Below are 25,250 nucleotides of genomic sequence, written 5' to 3'. Positions count from 1 at the left end.
GGTAAGCAGAAACTCTAAAATGCCTGTTGTGTATGATGTGTATACATATGTAGCTGTGTGTGTGTATACATGTGTAATTCTGTGTGTATGTGTATACATTTGTAGCTGTGTGTGTGTACACATGTAGCTGTGTTGCATGTGTATTTTTGTGAGTAAATTTATATTTTCCTTATCTTTATGTGTTTGCTGATTATAAGCACTGGCTCACTGGTGGTTCCTTTGCTTACAGTGTACTGCAAGTGTATGTCCAGGCTTTTTCTCTTCACATGTCTTGACATGTTGTGTGATCTTCGTAAAGAAAAGTGTCATTTATGCAGTCTCCATATAAATATATCCAGGCTGTTGTTTGGTGTTCAGTAGACTGGGAGATTATTACCTTGCATGGAAACAAGTGGAGGCTGGTGACAGAAAGGGGGTCTGACTATAGGAAACTCAGCCTCTTATCTGACCCATGACTATTAGCACAATTCTTTTACCAAAGATAGGTTCCCTGGGTTCATGTATGGCAGAAATGAATCCATCTAATATTGCAAATTTGCAAGAATGCAGCTGAAGGCATTATAAGTGACATATGTTTTGATAATTTCAGCCAACTGCTAATATTTCATTCTGTCTCTCTCTCAGTGTGAAGACAAAGAGAGAAAGAGACACACACAGATAGATATTCAACTTAGGTTTTCTTGTTGATACATTATTAACTCATTGTATTTGCTATGATAGTAAGATTTTAATTTAGTAATTAATAATATAAGTATTTTTAATAATACCAACTGAGAAGAGCTTTCTTTAGAACAGCTGTTCTTTTCTAAGTCTGTTATTTGGAATGTTATTCTGCAAGCGTGGTGGGGGTGTGACAAAACAAATATCTTGGAATTACTGTATGAAAGAAATTCACCTTGAAACTACGAAAAGAGCTTTGGAGAATAAGGAAAGTATATCAACTGCATAGTTCTGATTTATTTATATATTCAGCCTGAAAAATGATTTGCTAAGAGCATGTGTGTATTTATAATAGCTGATTATCATGCTAAGGTAGGGTTGAATGTATTATCATAGGAACAGAGTTTAAATCATTTTGTTTGTAGCTGCTATGCATATAGGTTAGTCAGTTAGATCACGAAGGTTAGCTAGTTAAATCAATTCAAGGTAACAAGAATAAGGTTTTATCAGTTGTTTCTCCCTGTAAAATTCTCACATATATATTAAAATTTCAGGTGAATTTTTCTAAAACTTCCATCCTCACATCAATAAGTTGTAAGAATAAATAATTGATTAACTTTTGACAGTTGAGTGGTAAAAGGCAGTAGAGTGCAGTATTTAGTTATATCTCCCTATGTTCTGGGTTCAGATCCAACCATTACCTTCCATTACCCCTTGTATAATGCAGGGTAGCCATGTATTTCTTCTATAACAAGACACCTGAGCCTGTTCCTCTGTTATCCACCTAGCATGAAGCCAGCTCTCCCCGCTACTTACAACCTCATTCAGTTGAGGGGCTTCTTTGTCTTGCCTTGCAAAATCACTGGTGCTGGTGTCACGAAAACAAAACAAAAAGAAATGCACTCAGTACACTGAAAAGGCATCCAGCCTATGGAGACCATGCCAAAATGGATATTAGAGCTCAATGCAGTTTTTCAGTTCATTAAATTCTGTCAAACCACCCAGCCTGTCTGCACAGAAGACAGACATTAAATGACGATGATGATTTCTCTCCTTATTTCAGTGCTGCAAAATCAATGTTAACTTTTAGCTGAGTTTCAATTATATATACATTGTACTGTATTAAATGCCATGGAAAAACAGTCCTCAGGCTATTTAAGTCTTTTTGCCATAGCAATCAGAATCAAATAAACAAATGTATGAAATACCTTTTTATTCTATAAGCTTCTAGGTATTCTTTGACTTTGCCGTACCTCTTTGTGTGTATGTGTATACATAAATACACACACATACACACTGTATTTTTGTTAACCTAGATCTTAAACTCTATACAAATTAATCAATTTCAAAATATTCTATTCTATCATTATTGTTATTATGATGGTGGTAGTAGTGTATTAGCAGAATTGTTAGAACATCAGACTTGTATTTTCTCTGGCTATTTGTTATGAGTCCTGCTGAGATCAACTTTACCTTTCATCTTTTTGAGGTTTATAAAATAAGTACCAGTCAAGTACTGGGGTTGATGTAATAGACTAACCCTTCCCACTCAAAACTGCTGGCCTTGTACTAAAATAATAATGATGATAATGATGATAATAATAATAACAACAACAACAACTAACTGAACCTCTAAAAAATTCATGGAAAATGTAAAAAATGTAAGCGTTTGTAAATTGTGTGCTGGTGCCATGAAAAATGTTTCTATATTGTGACAGTTACAGAATATAGAAAGAAGTGTAAAACTGATAACTTTATAATCCAACCCAAATATCTCAGTAATGCAAATGTAAACAGAATTACTATTTAGCCTTAAAATACATTGTTCATATTCAAAGAACCTTCTTGGTTTGGTGGTATGGAATGTTCTTCTGGTATTCTTTTACTTGTTTCAGTCATTTGATGGTGGCCATGCTGGAACACTGCCCTTTAGTCAAAGAACTCAACCCCTGGACTCGTTCCCTGTAAGCCTGGTACTTATTCTATCAGTCTCTTCTGTTGAATAGCTAAGTTACGGGCATGCAAACACACCAACATCGGTTGTCAAGCAATGATGGTGGGGAGACAAACACACATAAATATCTATCTATCTATCTATCTATCTATCTATCTATCTATCTATCTATCTATCTCTCTCTCTCTATATATATATATATATATATGATGGGCTTCTTTCAGTTTCCATCTACCAAATTCACTCACAAGGTTTGGGCAGCCTGAAGCTATAAAGTATAGAGTTGAATTTTGTGTAGCCACCTATTGGCAATTTTCCACCCCCACCCATTTTGTAGGAGGTATTACCCATTTTTCTGGGCTCTTTTCACAGCTATACCACGTTTAAAATTTGCGTTAGTTTTTGTATAAAAAATGAAAAGGGAGTGGGGCTTGTTTGTAGCTTGTAGAGAAAACGTTAAACATGCCTGAGAACAAAACATGGTCTTTCCCACCAAATAAAAGACATGAAGAACTATGAAAGAAGACAAATAAGTATCAGGGGGTGGGGAAAAAAAAGAGAGAATATTCAACCGTTCTAGAACTCCAAGAATAGAAATGTAAACACCCGAAAGACTTTCCCTCTATTCATTACTAAATGTCTTTCTCTCTTCTTCATTACTAAAAATAATGAAGCTAGAAAAGATCAATCGTATTTCAGTCTAATTGTCATTGTAAATGACTGATGCTTTCCTTTTTCTGTCTTCATTGCTTATCTCCTTTTCTCAACAGTTAAGAGAGGTTAGGGGTATTTGGCCCACGATTGTAAAGTCATGAGTATGATTCCCTGCGATGCGCTGTGTTCTTGAGCAAGGTACTCTACTTCACCTTGCTGCAGTTCACTCAAATGTAATTCAAAGGGGCCAGCCTTGTCACATTCTGTGTAAGGCTGAATCTCCCTGAGAACTACCTTATGGTGTGCATGTCTGTGAAGTACTCAGTCACTTGCATATTAAGTTTATGAGCAGACTGTTCTATTGATCAGATAAATAGGAACCTCATTGTCATAGCCAGTGGAGTGCCATTTTCTGAAAAGTGGGAAAGAAAAGGAAATGTTCCATATTGCAAGGCAAAAATGTTGTGTTTAGTATAAGCAGTGAAAGCTAAGATGAAATAATTGCTATTCTGTCATTTATTCGCCCTCGACTCATGCTCAGTTTGATAACAACAGCCTGCGCATTGGTGTTTATATGGTGGCTTGGCCTCCAGATCTGTGAGACACACAACTGCTGCTGTTAGGACTGGATTAACATCCATAGTGACCCTAATGACTAAAAAGATTATCCTGCCCCTATATAGGATTTTTTAAAATTTTCTCCCAACCACTTGAAGGTTCATCTTGCTCCAGTCCACTCAGCTGGCCAAAATGAGTTGTAGCTGTAATTCAAAGGGGCCAGCCTTGTCTTATTCTGTGTGAGGCTGAATTTCCCTGAGAATTACGTTAATGGTATGCATGTTTGTGGAGTACTCAGCCACTTGTGAGTTAATTTTATCCTCATGTGGTAATGAAAAATGAAAGTGACATCAATATTTGCTGTAGTTATTTGTCATTGATTTAACAATGTATCTATGTATCAGCTTTTCTTTTGATCTACGTATCTACTGTCTCTCTCACTTTCTCTTACAACCAGTAATCAATCTGCAACTCCTGGAAAGCGTAGGGTGGGAACACAAAGAATTTGTGTTCCATGACTCTGAAGCAAGTCCAAGGGAGAACAGTTGTTAATGATAGGGAATTGAAATGTCACAGCCTTTATGGCTAAAGAGTAGCAACCATTGGAGGAGGCCAAACCTTACCAGTTAGATATACAGTAATTCCTCAATTATCGTGGGTGTTACATTCCAAAACCCCTTACGACAGGTGAAAATCTGCGAAGTAAAAATAGTATTGTACTGTATATATTTAAAAATTATTTTTATAATTTGTGTAGATTTATTTTATTATAAATGCAAGAAACAACACCACGGAGGAATCAACATAAGCTTAAATAATAAACCACAAGGGATTACTGTAGTCAGTGTATCCTCTACAAGGTCCCATGGCTCTGTTAGTGTAGATTTGCATGGAGGATGGAAACTCCACTTTTCAAGTGTGGTGCCAACTATGTCTGAATAGGTGGAAGTGGGGGCACTCATTAGCCTCTGGCTGTCAGATTGTGTGATGGAATGGATTCTGCTAAGTAGGAGGGTTTGCCAGATGTCCTTCTTGTTGCCAAACCTCACTTGTTTCTAAGCAAGGTAATACTTCCCTGTGGTTTTGTAGAATATTGGAAACAAAAGACAATGCTTTAGAAGCACATGAGAGTTGATAAGGGTATCTGACTGTAGAAAATCTACCTCAATAAATTCTGACTGAACCATGCAAACATGGAAAAGTGGACGTTAAAAACAATGATGATGAAAGTGATGGGGATTGGCTTTAGGCTCTTGTGCTTTGAGTGTCTGCTCAGGCATCTTATCACCACCATCTCTGTCTTTTTGGCTCCTCTCACCCACCCTTATATAATGTAGAGTAGCCATATATTTCCTCTGTAGCAAGACACCTGTGTTTGTCTCTATCATATTTTAACCTCTCAACACCTGGCATAAAGCCACCTCCCTGTTTCCCACATACACTCTCCACTCTGTTGAGGGGACTTTTTCCCTTTTCTTGCAAATTACTTTTCATGCCACCAGCTTGTGCTGGTGGTATGAAAAAAAGTACCCAGCATACATATAAAGTGGTTAGCATTGGGGAGGGCATCTAGCCATAAAAAAAAAAGAAACCATGCCCAGACTGACATTAGTGTCTGATGCATTCTTGCAGTTCATCAGATCCTGTCAAACTGTCCAACACCTGCCAGCATGGAACATGGACATTAAATGCTGATGATGATGTTTCAAACAAAACATTAGACTCAACAGTTTCATATCCATATAGATTTTTTGCCAACAAAAGTTAGAAATTTAACAATCTGGTGATAGCATGAGATGAACTATAAGTTAGGATAGCATGAGATGACCTATAAGTTAGGATACAATGTTAGGAAATTCCACTTATCAACACAGGTAACCTTGGCCAAAAGTTGTGTATAGTAATGGTGGCATGTAGGTCACCTTAATCAGTAAACCTGACAGAAAGAAAAAAGGACAATAGCTCTTTTGAGATTTCTAGCATTTATCACAAAATATTAAGTAGGTTAATTCTAGAATAGGAATCCAGTTTTTATTTGTGAAAGCATAATGTATTGTATGTGGTAGTCTATTGTATGTGGTAGTCAGGGTGAATGTTAATAGCTACCAGCAGAGAGTTTCCTTATCAGTGAAATGATAACTGTTCTGTTACCACTTTATCATGTTGATGTGGTTTGAGGAGTAATTTAATGTTTAAATGTGTGATCAGAAAGATCAACAATAATGCACTTCTCTAAATCAGTCACATTTAACATTGATTTAAAATTAAGTGTGAAACTGTGGTGCAAGCTTATGTTGGCTATGATTGACTAGGTATGGCAAATGGAATCATTCCACAGGCAAAGACTAATTCAGACTTCACTGCATGACCAAGATCTCTTTTGACTGAGTGGGGCTTCAGTAGAGAGGGCGACTGCTTTATGCTCTTAGATGAAGGGTTAGAGTATGTGATAGGGTCCAGAACAGAACAGTTTTCTTGCTCTTGTAGAGTTGCTCAGGTCCTCACATTATAGAAGGGAGGGTGAGAGTAAGTGAAGTGGAACTGAAATGGGATAAAATTGTGATAAGGTGTCAAGATGGACCCTTGTGTTACTAGGTGAGTAGAAGTGACTGGGTACAGGAAAACAGGTGTGGATGGGTAAGAGGTTGCAAGAGTGTATGAGAAAATGAGAGAGAGAAGGATAGGAAATGAGTGAGAGGGTGAATAAAATGAAGAACAAATGTTGTAGGATCTGTAGGGGAGGTAGAGAATAGGGAAGATTAGGTGACAACTGTCGAAATTGGGTAGAGTTGAGTGGCCAATGAGACATAAGTTGGGGAGATGTGGGAGGGAAGAGCATTAGAATGGTAATAATAATGATGTAATTGACACTGGAAGAAATAAAGGTAGAATATGGGAGGTGACATGATTGAGTAGGTTGTAAGAATATGGGGTAGACTTAGTGAATTCTGGGGCCCATGCAATTTTAGGGGAGGGAATAAGTCGATTACATTGACCCCAGTACTCAACTGGTACTTATTTTATTGACCCCAAAAGGATGAAAGGTGAAGTCGACTGTCGACAGGATTTGAATTCAGAATGTAAAGATAGATGAAATGCAGCTAAGCATTGTGCATAATAATAATGCTTTCAAGAATAGGCACAAGGCCTGAAATTTTGGAGAAGCGGGCTAGTCAGTTACATTGATCCCAGTGTGTAACTGGTACTTATTTCATTGACCCTGAAAGATGAAAGGCAAGTGGACCTTTGGGGAATTTGAACTCAGAATGTAACGTCAAATGAAATCTGTTAAGCATTTTGCCCAGCGTGCTAATGATTCTGGCTGCTTGCTACCTTATATAATAATGATAATGATGATGATAATAGCTTCAAATTTGCCACAAGGCCAGCAATTTCGAGGGAGGGGGTCAGTTGATTACATCAACCTCAGTGTCCAACTGGTACCTATTTTATTGACCCAGAAAGGATGAAAAGCAGTGTCATCTCTGAAGAATTTGAACTCAAAACATAAAGTTGGATGAAATGCTGCTAAGCAATTCACCTGGTGTGCTAATGATTCTACCAGCTTGCTGTCAAATAATAATAATAACAATAAAATTTATAAAGATAGACATAACTCTTCACGAAGGTAAACTGACAATAAGAAGAGTGTGAAGCAATTTATAATAGATTGTTTAATGGTTTGAATGATATTTCCACAGATTGTCTGTCTTCAAATTTTGAGGAACACCTGTAAATGCACATTCTCAGAAAATATTTTGAATGTACTACACCTTCACTCCTCAAAATGTATGAGAACAAATATATTTGTAGATTGACAGGTGAATTTCATCACATTTACATAAAACTGTTTGACTAAATGTCCTTTTTCCTTTTCTTTTCTCTTCTTTTTTTCTTCTTTTTCCGTTTACTAGTTACAAACTTGTATCAAAATAGCAATGCAGGATTTCCTCTTAATTTCAATTTCCTTGTTTCTGCTGGTTATTTTCATTTTACATTTTGAACTTGAAGAAAACAGACGATCTGTTGAAATATTGTTCAAACTGTTAAATAAATGATCTATTACAGGCGCAGGAGTGGCTGTGTGGTAAGTAGCTTGCTTACGAACCACATGGTTCTGGGTTCATTCCCACTGTGTGGCACCTTGGGCAAGTGTCTTCTAGTATAGCCTCGGGCTGACCAAAGCCTTGTGAGTGGATTTGGTAGACGGAAACTGAAAGAAGCCCATCGTATATATGTATGTATGTGTGTGTATATGTTTGTGTCTGTGTTTGTCCCCCCAACATCGCTTGACAACCGATGCTGGTGTGTTTACGCCCCCTGTAACTTAGCGGTTCGGCAAAAAGAGATCGATAGAATAAGTACTAGGCTTCCAAAGAATAAGTCCTGGGGTCGATTTGCTCGACTAAAAGGCGGTGCTCTAGCATGGCCGCAGTCAAATGACTGAAACAAGTAAAAAAGTATTACAAATAACATTGCACTCTTCTTATTGTCTAATAATAAAAATAATAATAATATTTATAATAATGGATGTGTATAATAATGTGCATAGTAATAATTGATGTTGGTCACCATGAGTGTCCGGTTGTCCAATCAACTAAATTACTAGGCTGTTGGATTATCTAAGTGGCTGAGTATTCCACAGACATGTCTCCTTAATATAATTCTGAGGTGGAATCAGCATGGTTTGGTGTGACAAAATTGGACAGACCTTCGAATTACAGGTACAATATATTCTAACAGGCTTCTACACAGTCTCCATCTGTCCAATTTTACTCACAAGGTATGGTTTAGTGGAGGCGTGTGGCTGAGTAGTTAGGGTGTCAGACTTATGATCGTAAGATTGTGGTTTTGATTCCTGGATTGGGCAGCATGTGGTGTTCTTGAGTGAAACACTTCATTTCATGTTGCTCCAGTCTACTCAGCTGGCAAGAATGAATAATCCTGCAACGGACTGGTGTCCCGTCCAGGTGGGGAATATGTTGAGACCCCCTTCGGTCATGACTGACTATGGGATTGCACCTAGAAAGTTACCCTCCCAGGCACAAGTTCGGGCAAGGTTGTTTATGGAAGACCAGCAGTCGCCCATGCATACCAGCCTCCCCTCTCCACGCCACCAGTGTTATCCAAGGGAAAGGCAAAGGCCGATATGGCTTGGCACATGTGACGTCGCAACTCATTTCTACAGCTGAGTGAACTGGAGCAACGTGAAATAAAGTGTCTTGCTCAAGAACACAACACGCAGCCTGGTCTGGGATTCGAACTCACAACCTCACGATTGTAAGCTCGACGCTCTAACCACTGGGCCATGCGTCTTCACATATATATACACCATGGGGAATATATACACCATGAAACTAGGAAACCAGCCCTTATGAATGAGTATGACTTGAGAAGGTAACTTTACCTTTACAAGGTATGGTTTTAACTGAAATTATAGAAAAAAAAAAAACTTACATAAAGATGTCTTGCAGTGGAATTGAAACTGGGAACTTGTGATTGTGAAGTGAAGTTGTTAATCATTCAACCATACTGCATTTACTGAGTGTGTATAGTTGAGTTGTAATAATATCATAGTCAATTTTGAGGCAATAAGCTAGTGGAATCATTAGCTGCCAGGTAATATACTTAACGACATTTCATCTATCTTCACCTTCTGAGTTCAAATTCCACCAAGGTTGACTTCAACTTTTATCTTTTTTGGGTTGATAAAATAAGTATGAGTTGAGTACTGGGCTCAATGTAATTGTCTTACACCCTCCTCCTAAATTGCTGACCTTGTGCCAAAATTTGAAATCAATAATATTATAATCAACTTACACTACCATCATTATCTTCTTTCCAGTTATTCCCACCCACTCTTATATAATGTCAAATAGCCATATATCTCCTGTGTAGCAAGATACCCGGGCTTGTTCCTTTATGAAATCACCACCCACTTCCTAATACTCTCCTTTCCTTATTTAGTCATGGGAGCTTTTTACCTTTTCCATTCTTTTTCTGTTTTGCAATTTACTAGAGCTTGTGTTTACAAAGAAGAAAAAAAGCACCCTGTACACTCTGTAAGGTGGTTGGGCCTTAGGAAGGACATCCAGCTGTAGGAACCATGCCGAAGCTGACACTGGAGTCCAACTCAGTCCAACGGCTCAATGGACCTTCTCAAAACATCCAACTCATGTCATCATGGAACATGGAGTGGACATTAAATGATGATGATGATGATTATACAAGTTGCTGGTTGTTAAAGGGCATGAGCAGATGTGTGCAGGAGAAGTAAGTGTGTTGATATGGATGTAGTGTTCAAATGAATAACATCTACTTAGTGTAAGAGTACTCTACTGGCAACAGAAATGTGTGCGACAGAGGTTACTGGAGAAATATTCAGAGAGACTGGGTGAGATAATAGTTTTGAATGTTGAGTCTTGTCAGTAAAATGATACAGAATTGAGATGGCAGCATGCCATACTGAAGAGGCTATTGAAGTCATACCTATATGGGAAAATGAATGTTAATGCTGCTGCTTATGATGAGGAGGATGATTATCATCATCTCATCAAATATATTGTGCTTGGTGTTTGTTAATAAGAATGGAAAATCCTCATCAATACCTGAATTTAGTTAAATATGACAATGTTGATATTTTTAAAGCATTATATTCTATCTTTACCAGATTTTTACTCACTTATATATCCATGAATAAATTTCTATTTTTAATATTTGTAAATCTGTTTAAGAATAAGATAGTTGCATTTAAAATTTAATCTATAAATCTCATTTCATATTATAAGCACAAAGGCCTTGGATTTTTAAGGTGGGGCAAGTATGGGATTGAAATTATATTTACATCTGGCCCTAAACAGCAGCAGCTTCAATGAAGAAGTTAAATGATTGCTAAGAACTGATCATTGATTCAACTTGATCCAAAATGTAAAAGAACTGTAGGAAAATGTGATTTGCACTTACTGGGTGCTTCACAAGTCCATGCATAGTTCATGGAAGGAAAAAGTGAGGGCAAAATCTCTCTGAACAAATAACAATGATGATTTATTTCATATGAATAAATATCTCATCTCTGGACATCGGTAGCTGGGATGCCTTGGTGTGGAAGCAGCAAGGTTGATAGTTAGACACAGAAATACGAATGCATTTTCACAGACTCGCAACATCCCTCACCATCAGAATTCCAGCTCCACGGAGCTGGTCTCAGTTGCGTCCTGCCTGGTCAACAGCCAGGGCCAAAAAGGGTGAATGGCGGTGAAGCCTAGCTGCTGCTGATGATTGCGCATGCGCATAAGGGCCTTCTTGCCAAATCTCCGGAAGGCTCTAATCTTATGCGCATGCGTGGATGAATGTTCCAAAATGGCGTCTAGAACCAGGCGTCACTACAGAACTAAAAATACTCTGTGGTGTGGCCAAATGTTTAAAAAATCTGTTTTACATTTGTGAGATCTTGGGTTAAATCCATCTGTACTACACTTTGGAGCAGTCTTCATCCCTAGTCTCAGGTCAAATCTTATGTTGTCTGTTAAAAGGGCTAGACAGCAACTGTGGAAGCTTATCAAGTGGACTATACCTAGAATTTGAAAGCTCAGCTTTGTCAAAGTATAACATTGAGTCTCAAAACCGGTGCTGCAAGATCTGTTATTTTGTTTATGTCTATAAACATAGTGTGCTGACCTACTACAAATACTGCTAGTTTGTTAATGACTGGCAGTTTGTCCTGGAATATACTCTTTACTCTTTTACTTGTTTCAGTCATTTGACTGCGGCCATGCTGGAGCACCGCCTTTAGTCAAGCAAATCGACCTCAGGACTTATTCTTTGGAAGCCTAGTACTTATTCTATCGGTCTCTTTTGCCGAACCGCTAAGTTACGGGGACATAAACACACCAGCATTGGTTGTCAAGCGATGTTGGGGACAAACACAGACACACAAACATATACACATATATATACATATATACGACAGGCTTCTTTCAGTTTCCATCTACCAAATCCACTCACAAGGCTTTGGTCGGCCCAAGGCTATAGGAGAAGACACTTGCCCAAGATGCCACACAGTGGGAATGAACCCGGAACCATGTGGTTGGTAGCAAGCGACTTAGCACACAACCATCATCATCATAATTTAACATCTACTTTTCCACGCTTGCATGGGTCAGATATAATTTGTTGAGGCAGATTTTCTACTACTAGAACCTTTCTTATTGCCAACCCTCATCTGATTTCAGGTAATGTCATATAACCTTACTCCTTGTCTGGACTGGAAACAACATCGCTTGTATAATGCTCATTTTTATTGTGAAGACAAGGGCGTGTGTGTGTGTGTGTGTGCGCACACACACACACACACACATCCACAAGTGGTGTCCTTTGCTTCTAATCTTTCGTAAAAATATCTGGGCATGGAAAATATTACCTTACCTGGAAACAGGATTGATGGCAGGTAGGGCATCTGGTCATAAAAAATTTGCTTCAGTGGATTTTATCAGACCCAAGTGAGCATGAAAAAGTGAACTTTAAATGATGATGTGTAGTGAAAAGTTTTTTTGGTTTTTTATTTTTCTCCCCCTTTATTGTTACCTCATGGCGGGCACAAAGGTTGCTCGACAAGTTATCTCAAATAGTGACTATCCTAAAATAAAACAGATACAGTGGAGAAGAGCATTTGCATTTGGGAAGATAACATTCTAGTGTTGATAGCCAAATGAGCCTACCTGGACTTTATTTCTTTCTCAAAGGAGATTGGTGTAGAGAAGGGTTTCAGAAAATTTCCTTTCTAAATAAAATCTCTGTTCAAGCAATCCCAGCATGTAAAATTGACAATTGATAAAGCTTTTTCATTAACTTATTGTAATTAATGTTTGTTTCTTTCCTTTTTGTAGGTAAATCCTCGTGATAACTGCCTGCTCTTTGAAGTATTTGATGAAAACAGATTGGTATGTGTATTTTTTTAATATCATTAAAGGGTTGTGTGTTTACAGAAATAGAAGATTGGCAGCGAGCTGGCAGAATCATTAGCACGCCGGGCGAAATGCTTAGCAGTATTTCGTCTGCCGCTACGTTCTGAGTTCAAATTCCGCCGTGGTCGACTTTGCCTTTCATCCTTTCGGGGTCGATTAAATAAGTACCAGTTACTCACTGGGTCGATATAATCGATATAATCGACTTAATCCGTTTGTCTGTCCTTGTTTGTCCCCTCTGTGTGTAGCCCCTTGTGGGTAGTAAAGAAATAAGAAATAGAAGATTGGACAAAGTACTTGACTTATTTAGCCTTAGACTGTCTCTGTTTAATGAAAGTGTATGGCCTAGTGTTTAGTGTTGCACTCCCAATCACAGGATCTTGGTGTATCTTGACAAAATTCTCAATCAATTTTACCTGAAATATTCAAATTGTTTACTAATTAAGTAGTTGTATACCATCTTTAAGCAGAAAACAGCTTAAATAGTCTTTTGAAATTAAATTTTAAGATAATTATTTTTTGAAAACTTGCTTATTCTTTTTGTCTAATAAATCAAGCAGTTAATTTGTAGTTTGTAGTCTTATATACGAGTTACATCACATGTTCACACATTAGATGTATGGGGTTGAGTTGTAGTTTTGTTTTTGTTGGGTGTACTATATAACATGATCTAGATTATGTCCAGTTAAATAGTATGTGAAATAATTGGGCATATAATTCTGTGTTGGATATGGTGGGTGTGTATATATATATATATATATATATATATATATATATATATCATCTTCATTACCATTGTTTAACGTCTGCCTTCCATGCTGGCATGGGTTGGACAGTTTGACAGGAACTGGCTAGGCCAAAGACTGCACCAGTCTTCTATATCTGTTTTGGCGTAGTTTTTACAGGTATGCCCTTCCTAACACCAACCACCCTGCATAGTGGAGTTAGTGCTTTTTACATGGCACCAGCACAGGCAAGGTCAATTTTGGCATGGTTTTTACAGCATGATGCCCTTATAAGGATATTAGATTATACTGGATAAAGATAGGTTTTGCAAACCCATCGTAAGTGTTTGATTGACATATAATCTTGTAGTTATCAAAATATAGTATTTTCTTTTAAATTACAAGACCAGTGTTTTCGTTTAAACAACTATAGCATTTATGATTTACATGAAATATTTTGTTTATCCTTTCTTTTCAGACTAGAGATGATTTTCTTGGGCTGGTGGAAATTCCACTCAATCACACCAGTATTCTCACAGAACGCCCTGGTCGACGTATTCCGACAAAAGATTACATCCTTCGGCCACGCAGGTACTACTTTCTATTTTTGTCCCACCTCTCAGTCAATTAGTCATGCTCTTTCTCACACTTTGATGTTCTTTCTCTTTTTTTTGCCGTATGTCTCTGTCTGTCTGTCTGTCTCTCTTTTCAAATCAGTGAATTTTTCTAAAGTTGTTTGAGTTTATAAAAGTGGGAAAACAAATGAGGCAAATGTGCCCTTTGAACAGAATGGGAAAGTTGGCACAGGTATGGATGGTTGTGTGGCTAAGATGTTCACTTCTTAACCACGTGGTTTCAGGTTCAGACCCACTGCACAGCACCTTGGACAAATGTCTTCAGTAGCACTGAACTGACCAAGTCTTCACAAGTGGATTTGTTAGATAGAAACCTTGTGGAAGTCTGTCGTGTATGTGTATGTGTGTGTGTGTGAGAGTTTGTAACCTTGTCTTCATTGTAAGCAAGTATCACCATCATGCAAGCAATCTTGTTTATTGCCAGCCATCCTTGAAAAACACTATTTGGCCATGAGGAAATATTACCTGCTTGGAAATAGGTGAGGTTTGGCAACAGGAAGGGAACCAAGCAATGGAAAATCTACATCAGCAAATTCCATCTAACCCATGCAAGCATTGAAAAGTGGATGTTAAAACAATGAGGATGATAATACTATTGTCAGCTTCAGTTCAAATCAAATGTGCTTATTTTGAGTGTGGTTTGTGCGTTACTAAATGTGATTAAACCTAGAAAAGTCTCTACTTTTCTGTGAGCACCATGACAAACTGAAGACTTGAACGTTCTGTTGCAATGCTTCTTTGGAAAGTGTATCCATAGACTTGGATTGCTTTGTGAATGAAATATGGTAGACGGTTTATGAAAACACTTGGGCTGTAGTTTTAATTAAAATAGTCAAACTGGTCACACAGTTTCAAACTGATGTGGGTATGGGTATGGAATACTCAACCTCTTATGCTAGAACTCAATGAATAGCTAGTTGATACTCTCTCTCTCTTTTACTCTTTTACTTGTTTCAGTCGAGCAAATCGACCCCAGGACTTATTCTTTGGATGCCTAGTACTTATTCTATCAGTCTCTTTTGCCAAACCGCTAAGTTACGGGGGCATAAACACACCAGCATCGGTTGTCAAGCGATGTTGGGGGGACAAACATATACACACACAAACATATACACACACATACATATATATAAACATATATACGACGGGCTTCTTTCAGTTTCCGTCTACCAAATCCACTCACAAGGCTTTGGTCGGCCCGAGGCTATAGTAGAAGACACTTGTCCAAGGTGCCACGCAGTGGGAATGAACCCGAAACAATGTGGTTGGTAAGCAAGCTACTTACCACACAGCCACTCCATCTTTTATCTTTTACTTGCTTCAGTAATTAGACTCTGGCCATGATGGAGCATCACCTTGAAGAGTTTAGTCAAAGTAATCGACTCCTGTTCTTATTTTGTCAGGCTTTTTTTCACTGAACTGCTAAGTTATGGGGTCATAAACAAAGCCGACACTTGTTGTCAAGCAATGGTGGGAGATCCAAATAAGTACACACACGCGCGCGCGCGCGCGCAATAAGTTTCCATTTACCAAATTCACTCACAGGGCCTCAGGACTAGAAGAGAAGACAATTGAAACTGAACCTGAAACCATATGGTTGCAAAGTGAGCTTCTTAACAGCCATAGACTGTGCTAATGGTCATGATGAAATAACCGGAATACTTACCATTAAGACTGATGTGAGGACCATATAGTTTATGTGCAATGTGTGATGACATGTGGCCTTGTCGTTTGGGTGTTTGCTTCATGACCAGAAGGTTGTGTTTCAATTCTTGGACCAGGCAGTGCATTGTGTCCATGAGTAAAGCACTTTAATTCATGTTGCTCTAGTTTATAAAGCTATAATGTGGACCAGCTGATGCAGCCCTTTTTTTCTGCAGCTGTCTCATGCTGGATGGGTTCTTTTCTGGGTCAAGAGAGAGATGAGTGCCAAGAGATTCACTATAGCTTCTTGTGACTACATCAACACCTGAAATAATTGGCAGAAACATGGTTTGCTCACAAGTGACAGCTGTTTGTACTACATATATATCTCTCATTTGTCCAACATAAATCAATGTTTGGGTATATATATATATATATATATATATATATATATATGTGTGTGTGTGTATGTGCATGTATATCTATGTACATGTGGGTGTGTACATATATATAAGGTATGAATGCACACATAAGTGTATGTGTGTGTGTGTGTATATATATATACGTGTATGTGTGTATATGAATAAAAGGGTAAAGGCCTTTTGGTTATGAATGATGATGGGATTGGACTTAAAAAGTTCCCCTCTGAAGCACAAGTCTGCACAAGGTTGTTTATGGAAGGCCAGCAGTCACCCATGCTTACCAGCTGATGTTATCCAAGGAAAAGGCAAAGGCTGGACATCACAACTCATTTCTACAGCTGAGTGTACTGAACTGGAGCAACATGAAATAAAGTGTGTTGCTCAAGAACACAATACACTGCCTGGTCCAGGAATCAAACTCACTACCTCGTGGTTGTGAGCTTGATGCTCTAACTACTGAGCCATGTGCCTTTATATATAGAAGTGCAGAGTGACTGTATGGTAAGAAGCTTGTTTTTCAACCATGATTCCAGGTTCAGTCCCATTGCATGGCACCTTGGGCAAGTGTCTTCTGCTTTAGCCTTGGGCTGACCAAAGCCTTGTGAATGAACTTGGTAGACAGAAACTGAATGAAGCCTGTTGTATGTATATATATGTATGTGTGTGTATATATTTTGTGTGACTGTATTTGTCCCCCTACCATTGCTTGACAACCAATGATTGTGTGTTTATGTTCATGTAACTTAGTGATTTGGCAAAACAAACCAATAGAATTAGTACTACCCTTACAAAGAATAAGTCCTGGGGGCGATTTGTTCAACTAAAGGTGGTGCTCCAACATGGCCACTGTCAAATGACTGAAACAAGTAAAAGAATAAAATAATATATGAATGTGTGTGTGTGTGTGTGTGTGTGTGTGTGGTCATCCTTTAACATTGTTTCCATGCTGGCTTGAGTTGGATGCTTTGACAGGATTCTGCAAGCCACAGGGCTTCATTAAGCTCCAATGTCAACTTTGGCAAGATTTATATGCCTGGGTGTTCTTTCTATTGCCAACTACTTTACAGATTGTACTGAGTACTTTCTCATGCAATTGGTGTTAGTGAAGTTGCCAAGCAACTTGTAAGACAAGAAGAGAATCGGAGAAAGAAGGAAAAGGAAAAAAAGTCTTCCTGACTAAATGGGGTGCATGGGTTAGTAGTTGAGAGTGGGATGCATGTATATGTTAATGTATAATTTATTGCATTACTTTTGTGCTCCACAGTTCCCGATCAAGAGTACGTGGCCACCTATGGATATATCTTGCATTCTATGCACCTGAAGGGGAAGTAGACGACACAGAAAATCAAGAAGATACTGCATCAGCACAGTCAGAGGTAGATAATGATGAAAAATTAATTTCTTCATTAATATTGTAGAAAATGTTTTACATCTTTATTTCAAAGGACGTTTTCATTTTGTTTTTGTATTTAGTTTGCAAGATTTTTGATGTGAAATCATGTGTTGAAACAGATTTTGTTGTATCTGGGGAGGTTCATTATGCCAATAATAGATACACACACTGATTTTGTGTCACGTTTGTAATTATTAGTGTTATGTTTCCCTCGGGTGACTCGTAGAGATAACACAACGAGTTATACAATTTAATTATTACATTTATTGTTCAATTACATACAAAGAACGCACTCACCCAATGTTCGTTATGAATAAACAAAAGTCATGTCCGCCATATATGTATCAATGACATTTTACTACGACAGTCCCACAAGACAACAACAATGAAACAATGAACTCAGACGAACCACATGACACACGGAACGTCAGACGAATTACATATCTAACAGTCCATATAACACCTCCCCACTGAAATTGATGCTACACAAGAAGTATCAACAGCAAAGTCTCTCTTGGGTTTTACGGGTTCTCTTGGACCGTCTTGGGTTGTCTGGTCCATACTCTGGAACGGGTAACATGGTCTTGGGTCTGGTTTGTCTTTGTGTCAGTGGCACAGTTTCCGAGATCTCCATCGGGTGATCTGTTGCAAATTCAAATACAGTGTTTTCTGCATCACCAGGTTCATTGTCTTCCTCAGTTGTGTACCGCGGTCGCAGCTGTTCCCAGTGTCGTCTCCACATCGGGCCATGAGGTATGACCTTCACGTTAAAGCAGCGAGTACCCAATGACTTCTTAATGATTGCTGGTACCCATCGGGGATCTTTGTCTCGGCGAGGTCCATAGTAGAGTGCATACACAGGATCTCCGGCCTTGTACTGCCTGGTAACTTTAGCGACATCAGCCGAGCTTGGAGTCACCTGAGACTTATGTGCTTCCTTAGACTGTTTGCCTTGAGCAATGTGTACTGGCGATGGCAGCAGAGAATCAATCCTTGTTCGTATCTGCCGGTGATTCAAAAGTTCACTTGGAGAGAATCCACAGGATGTCGGTGTTCTCCGGTACTGCATCAAGAATTCTTGAAGTGCTCGTGTTGGCGGAAGAGAAGACTTCCTCAGAGCTTGTTTGAAGGTCTGCACCAAACGTTCCGCTGCTCCGTTGGTAGCTGGGTGGTAAGGTGCCCCTGTCAGGTGTGTGATCCCACGTTCTTTGCACCAGCTCTGGAACTCCTCAGACGTAAAAGTTGGTGCATTATCGGTGACCAGTGTGTGAGGAAATCCGAAGTGCGCAAAGTCTTCCTCAAGCAGATTCAAAGTGGCTTTGGAGGACGTGGAGGAAGTGGGATGAATGCATGGGTACTTGGAATAAGCATCTGTGATCACCAGCCAATCTCTACCCATAAAATTTATTGCATGGTCCAGATGTAAGCGGCTCCACGGCTTTTCTGGTAACATCCATGGGTGAACTGGAGGCTTAGATGGCTGCCTTTGATGTTCGTTACATGAATCACATCGTCGACTGGCTATCTCTATAGCAGCATCGATACCAGGCCAATATACAGCAGTTCTTGCTAGCTGTTTCATGCGTTCCATGCCAAAGTGTCCGAGATGCAGAAGATTGAGGATCTTTGGCTGCAAGCTATGTGGAATCACAACTCTAGATCCATGTATAAGGCATCCATGACAGATACTAAGTGAGTTTGATAACTTACGGAACTTGTTGACTTCGTCATTGATCTCCATGTTCTTTGGTGGCCAACCTTCACGGACGTAGCGCATCACTGTAGATATCACTGGATCTTTCCCTGACTCTTGACGGAGGACGTTAGCATCCACAGGTTGGACTTGAATACTAAGAGCTTTGATGGCACACACCATGTCTATGTCTTCACCATTTTCCTTTCTGTCAAAGTCGTTATCATCACCGAATGGCAAGCGACTGAGGGCATCAGCATTGCCATGATCTGCTGATTTCCGATATTCAATGGTGTAGTCAAACTGGTTCAGCCACAGGGCCCATCGTGCTAGTCTGTTAGCAGCGAGAAGTGGCGTCCCTTTCCTCGGACTGAATAGTGATGTCAGTGGCTTGTGGTCAGTCACGAGTACGAATTTACGACCGTACAAATATTGGTAAAACTTCTGCAAGCCAAATATGATAGCTAGGGCTTCCTTTTGAATTTGACTGTAGTTACGCTGTGCAGAAGTGAGAGTCTTGGACATATTGGATATTGGGTGCTCGCTTCCATCAGGATAGCGGTGAAACAGGACTGCTCCAATACCAACGTTTGATGCGTCACAAGCCAGTCCCAAAGTTTTGTTTGGATCGAAGTGTATCAGAACTTGACTTGATGAAAGTACATTTTCAAGTGATCAAAAACTGACTGTTCCTCATCTCCCCACTTCCAAATAGTTGACTTTTTCGTAAGGCAATAGAGTGGCTCTGCTATACTGGCTAAGTTTGGCATAAACTTTCCATAGAACTGAACTGAACCTAGGAAAGATTTCAAGCTTGATTCGTTCGTTGGACGTGGCATCTTTAAGACTGCTTCGACTTTGGATCCCTTAGTGATCCCTTCAGTCGACAAAATGTGTCCAAGGTATTCTACACTGGGTAGTGCAAACTGGCACTTTTCACAGCGACATCTGAGTCCATTGTCGCTTAGATGTGTGAGCAGACACTTTAGGTTGTTTAAGTGACTGTTTGCATCTTTCCCACTGACGAGCATGTCATCCTGGAAGACGGCCACTCCAGGTAGATCATGGGTCAGGTTTTCCATGATCTCCTGAAAGTAACCAGGTGCTGACTTGATTCCGAAAGGGAGTCGTTGTTGCAGGAGTACTCCACGGTGAGTGCTGAGTGCAAGTCTGCGTTGACTTTCTGGAGCCAGTTTGATCTGATTATAGGCATCAGCAAGGTCTATCTTTGTATATCCGAATCCACCTCCGAGTTTCTGCATCAGTTCAGCAGGGAGTGGCATTGGATGACGGTGATCAGCAAGTTGGTCATTAATTCCCACAGAGTAGTCACCACAAATCCGTAGTTTGGGCTTCAGGTTGCTTGAAGCGTGTGCTTTACGAATCGGTACCACTGGCGTTCCGTATTCATTGAATTGAACAGGCTTCCAGATTCCCTTGGCGATGCCTTCTTCGTAACCTTTGGCCAGGTCATCACGAAGAGCAAATGGGACCGGACGTGCCTTGTGAAAGACTGGTGTTGCGTCCGATTTGAACTTCACTTCCAGTTCAAAGTTCTTGAGACATCCCAATTCTTGCTTGAAAAGATCTGGAAATTCATCACACATGTTGTGACAATCTTGCTGCAGGGAAACATAGGGCTCGCTTGAGGTCTTTGGATACATCCCTTCTGCACCTTCCCTCTTAGCTTGGCTGTCTATGCTTTTCAAACCTAGAGCAGTGTCTACGGAAATTCCCAGAGTCTGGATAGCATTCCGACCCAGCAAATTAAGATCAGAGATCTTGGTGACTATGTAAGGTATAAGATCCTGCTTACCAGTTGTTGGATCCTTGGTTTGGCCCATGAAAGTTCCTAGAACAGGCAGGTTGTGCTTGCTGGCAGATTCATAGCGATGCTTGACATCTTGCAGCTTTGGTCTTCCAAGTTGTTTCCAGACTGACAAGGAAACAAAATTGCCTGTAGTAGCAGTGTCCAATTCCATTGTGAACAGTCTGTTCTGGATTTTTACTGGCACAATTAAACTATGAGTGTCTCGGGAAACTTCACCTAGGATCGCCTTGACTAGCTCAGCTTTTGTGATTCTTTTCACGGGAGTTTGTGAATGACCATTGCGTTGCTGATGTTGTTTTTTCCTACACACCGCTTGCAAATGACCCTTTTTATCACAAAAATGACATTTGGTTTCCCTGAAAGGACAGTCTGTTGCTTTGTGGGCCTTTCCACATCGGTAGCATTTCTCCTGGTTTGTGGAATAAGACTGCTGATGTTTCTTTTGAGGACTCTTATTCCTGTTCTGCTGGACCTTGTACACCTGCTTGGTTTTGGAACCGTATACAGTTTCTTTTGCAACCTTTGCTGCGTCTTCAGTCTCAATGGCAACCTGGACAGCACGGGCAAAATCTAGTTCTGAGTCTTTTATCTTAAAAAGCGCCTTCAGAACCGCTTCATTGTTAACCGAACATATGAATCTCTGTCTCAGAGCTTCATCCTGTGGGTTGGTGATCGCTGGAAAATCACAGGTAGCTGCATCCTGGCGTATACGTGCTGCCAGCTCCTGGAGAGTTTCGCCTGGCTTCCGCTGCATATCACTCCAAAACTTGAAACGCTCTCTCACAATGAAAAGTTTAGGGTCGAACTGTTCCTTCATGAAGTCAACGATTTCGTCCATTATCAAGTTGTTGATATCTTTCGGCGGATTTTGTTGGGTAGCCAGATTAGCAAGTTGTTTGTAAACAGTAGCAGTCTGATTGGTCAGGAACACTTGTGCCATGCGTTTTTCAGGTACAGCATTAGCAGCCACAAACGTACGGAATCTTGACCAGTAATCAGGCCATAGTTCTGTCGCTGAATCAAATGCAGTAAATGGTGGAATCGACACTGTTGTTGAAGCAGCTGAAAAATAGCCACTAGAATCGCCTTCAACTTGTCGAGCACCAAACAGTTTTAACAGAGCGTCCATATCTCTCTGATGTTGTTGCATTTGCTTGTCCATTTGTTCCCTAAACAATTTAATAAGTTCTACTGTCTGTTTTTCAGCCATTGTTATTACGATGAATAATTTTGCGGTAAAGTAAGCATGTATCCTATCGGTCCTATCGGCGACGCCAATAAACTCTGTTATGTTTCCCTCGGGTGACTCGTAGAGATAACACAACGAGTTATACAATTTAATTATTACATTTATTGTTCAATTACATACAAAGAACGCACTCACCCAATGTTCGTTATGAATAAACAAAAGTCATGTCCGCCATATATGTATCAATGACATTTTACTACGACAGTCCCACAAGACAACAACAATGAAACAATGAACTCAGACGAACCACATGACACACGGAACGTCAGACGAATTACATATCTAACAGTCCATATAACAATTAGTCAACTGGTTAATGATTTAATCATTTAACGATTGAGTGATTAATTGTTCAGTCAATCAATCAACTAGGTCCATCCAAGTTCTTCTGTTGCCATTCACAACCTCATCAGTGACATGTCTTCTCTACTCCAGATCTGCTTCAGGTCTATCTGTCTGTTTGATTTCAGTTAATGAAAAAAATTTCATTTCTAAATTAGTTTTATTTTATAAAGGTATTTGATTGGAAAAAATGATGGTGATAGTGACATTAAGATCTAAGTAATCTTTTTCTTAAAATCCCCCCTTTTTTATTTTCACACAAAAGGAAAATGTGACTGTGATGTTAAAAGGTAGTAAGAAATTCTAGGGTGAGCTTGAACAGCAGAAGGCCTTCAGAGAGGAACTACCTTTCCCCCCACCTCATGCAAGTGTTTCAGCCCTTTAACTCTTTACATTCTGAGGGGGCTGGGTCACATCCAAATCATGACTCCGGGATCCCCCTCTGCTGTAACATTCTCTGCTACTGTCTGTATTGCAGTACTCCTGGGTGGTTAAAGTTCCCCCAGAGCCAAAGTACCTTGGGTGTCACAACCAGTTTATTCTGAAAAACTAGTTGACTGTAGTGTAAACTGTATCATTTGAAATTGACTTCCATTCCTTGATCTTGTACCCATGTGTTCAAACTTTAATATTAGAACTGTTGTGCCTTACCTTTTGCCAGGTACTTAATGTTTGTCAACACGAGTTACATATATTGTCAGTCATTAGCCCTTTTGTTACTATATTTCTGTTGAAATAAACTGCCTTTGTGTCAGTTGCTTTTTGAAATAATGAAGAAGTTCGTAAAATAATTGTTATTAAACTGGTGTTTAGAACATAAATTATCATGAAATTCTGATGGAAGGTTTTAATTTAGATTAATTTAAACTGGTGAAGTTTGTCTCAAAGAACAAGAGATGTTCTCAGACAACATGGCCTACCTGTTTTAACAACACTACCACTACCTTGTAGGTGCCCTTGGGTATCTTTAGCAGAGTTTACTCTGTTGCTAGCATTCAGACCAGGTTTCCATGCGTTTGTCAAAAAATAAAAACAAGTTTTACTTGTTTCAACACTACTGGAAACCTTTAAGTGAAAGCTCAACCTTCTTTCAGTCACAGCCTAACATCTTGAGGAAGGAGGACACATGAAGCAATGTAGTCTTAGATAAACTTTGAGAATAGAATAGGCAAAGTTGGAATGCCTTTAATTATAGATCAACTTGATCAGTTAAACTACAACAACAACATTGTCGTCGTTTAACGTCCGCTTTCCATGCTAGCATGGGTTGGATGATTTGACTGAGAACTGGTGAAACGAGATGGCTACACCAGGCTCCAATCTGATTTGGCAGAGTTTCTACAGCTGGATGCCCTTCCTAACGCCAACCACTCCGAGAGTGTAGTAGGTGCTTTTACGTGCCACCGGCACGAAGGCCAGTCAGGCGGTACTGGCAACAGCCACGCTCAAAATGGTGTATTTTATGTTCCACCTGCACAGGAGCCAGCGATCTCGCTCAAATGTCTTTACAGTGACAACAACTCGTTTCGTTATTAGGTTATTGGCAGTAGCAAGGCAATCTAGTTCATCATCATCATTTGACGACCACTTTTCCATGCTTGCATGGGTCAGATGGAATTTGTTGACAGATTTTCTACAGCTGGTTGCCATTCTTGTCACCAACCCTCACCTGTTTCCGAGCAAAGGAATGTTATCCTACGGCCAGGCATATTTTTCACGAATGGTACACATTTTCTACCATCATGTTTTGTCAAGATAAGGAGGTGGCAGGAGACACCCATGCTCAAATATACAACAGGTAAATTATTTAGTTAACAGAAACAAAGATTTCTTTTTTGTTCTCCAAGGAAATAGCCTTAAACCTTTAGCATTCAGATTACTCTGTCAAATGTAATGCTTCTTTATTTACATTGTTTTGAATTAATCATGCATTATTTCATAGATTCAAGATTAATATAATGTGATTGTTTGCTTTTAGATTGACATTGTAGGGTAGTTGTTAGTCACCTGATCTGGCTGGTTTGAATATTAAACAGATAGACTATTCTGGCCAAATATGGCTGGTTTAAATGTTAAAGGGTTAGTGGTTGTAGCAGCTAGAGCTCAAAACTGTCATCATTAAAATCATCATAGTTTTCGTTTCTCCACTTTGCCCATGCTTTGGGAAGCAGCTTTATGCTAGGAAATGTGAGGTTAGAGTATGAACAAAGGGGCCAGAACAGAACAGGTTTGTTGCTGAAGAGCAGGTACATGGCTGCTCACATGATAAAAGAGTGGCTGAGAGCAACGAAGTGGAGCTGAAAAGTCATAAACATAATGATCATGAAGTGTTAGGATGGACCCTTGAGGGTGCAAGAAGGGAAATATACATTTGAGTGGAGACAGAAGAACCAGGGACTTTGGCTGGAACAGAATTTGCAAACCTGCTCCATTTCACCTTTCTGATATGGATCGATAGATCTGAAAGAGTAAAACAAAATGCTGCGTGTATGTTTGCATGTGCACACATGTGTATTTATAATGTTGC

The 25,250-nt window shown here is 39.5% G+C and overlaps 1 protein-coding gene across 13 annotated transcripts in view; it reads left to right on the top strand.

Annotated features, from left to right (window-relative positions):
- The window catches only part of LOC106873354 (E3 ubiquitin-protein ligase NEDD4-like), a 352,751-nt gene that overhangs the window by 276,207 nt on the left and 51,294 nt on the right, over positions 1–25,250 (top strand). For all 13 annotated transcript variants that reach the window (XM_089347030.1, XM_089347032.1, XM_089347033.1 and 10 more), the window contains 3 exons: positions 12,712–12,765; positions 13,993–14,105; positions 17,480–17,591. In XM_089347030.1, the coding sequence (XP_089203156.1) occupies positions 12,712–12,765; positions 13,993–14,105; positions 17,480–17,591 (279 nt within the window). The remainder of the gene's footprint in view (positions 1–12,711; positions 12,766–13,992; positions 14,106–17,479; positions 17,592–25,250) is intronic.

Source organism: Octopus bimaculoides, chromosome 2, assembly GCF_046866305.1.
Source record: "Octopus bimaculoides isolate indiv1 chromosome 2, ASM4686630v1, whole genome shotgun sequence".
Lineage (NCBI taxonomy): Eukaryota > Metazoa > Mollusca > Cephalopoda > Octopoda > Octopodidae > Octopus > Octopus bimaculoides.
The sequence above is the reverse complement of the archived record's forward strand: the minus strand, read 5'-3'. Positions and strand labels throughout refer to the sequence as shown.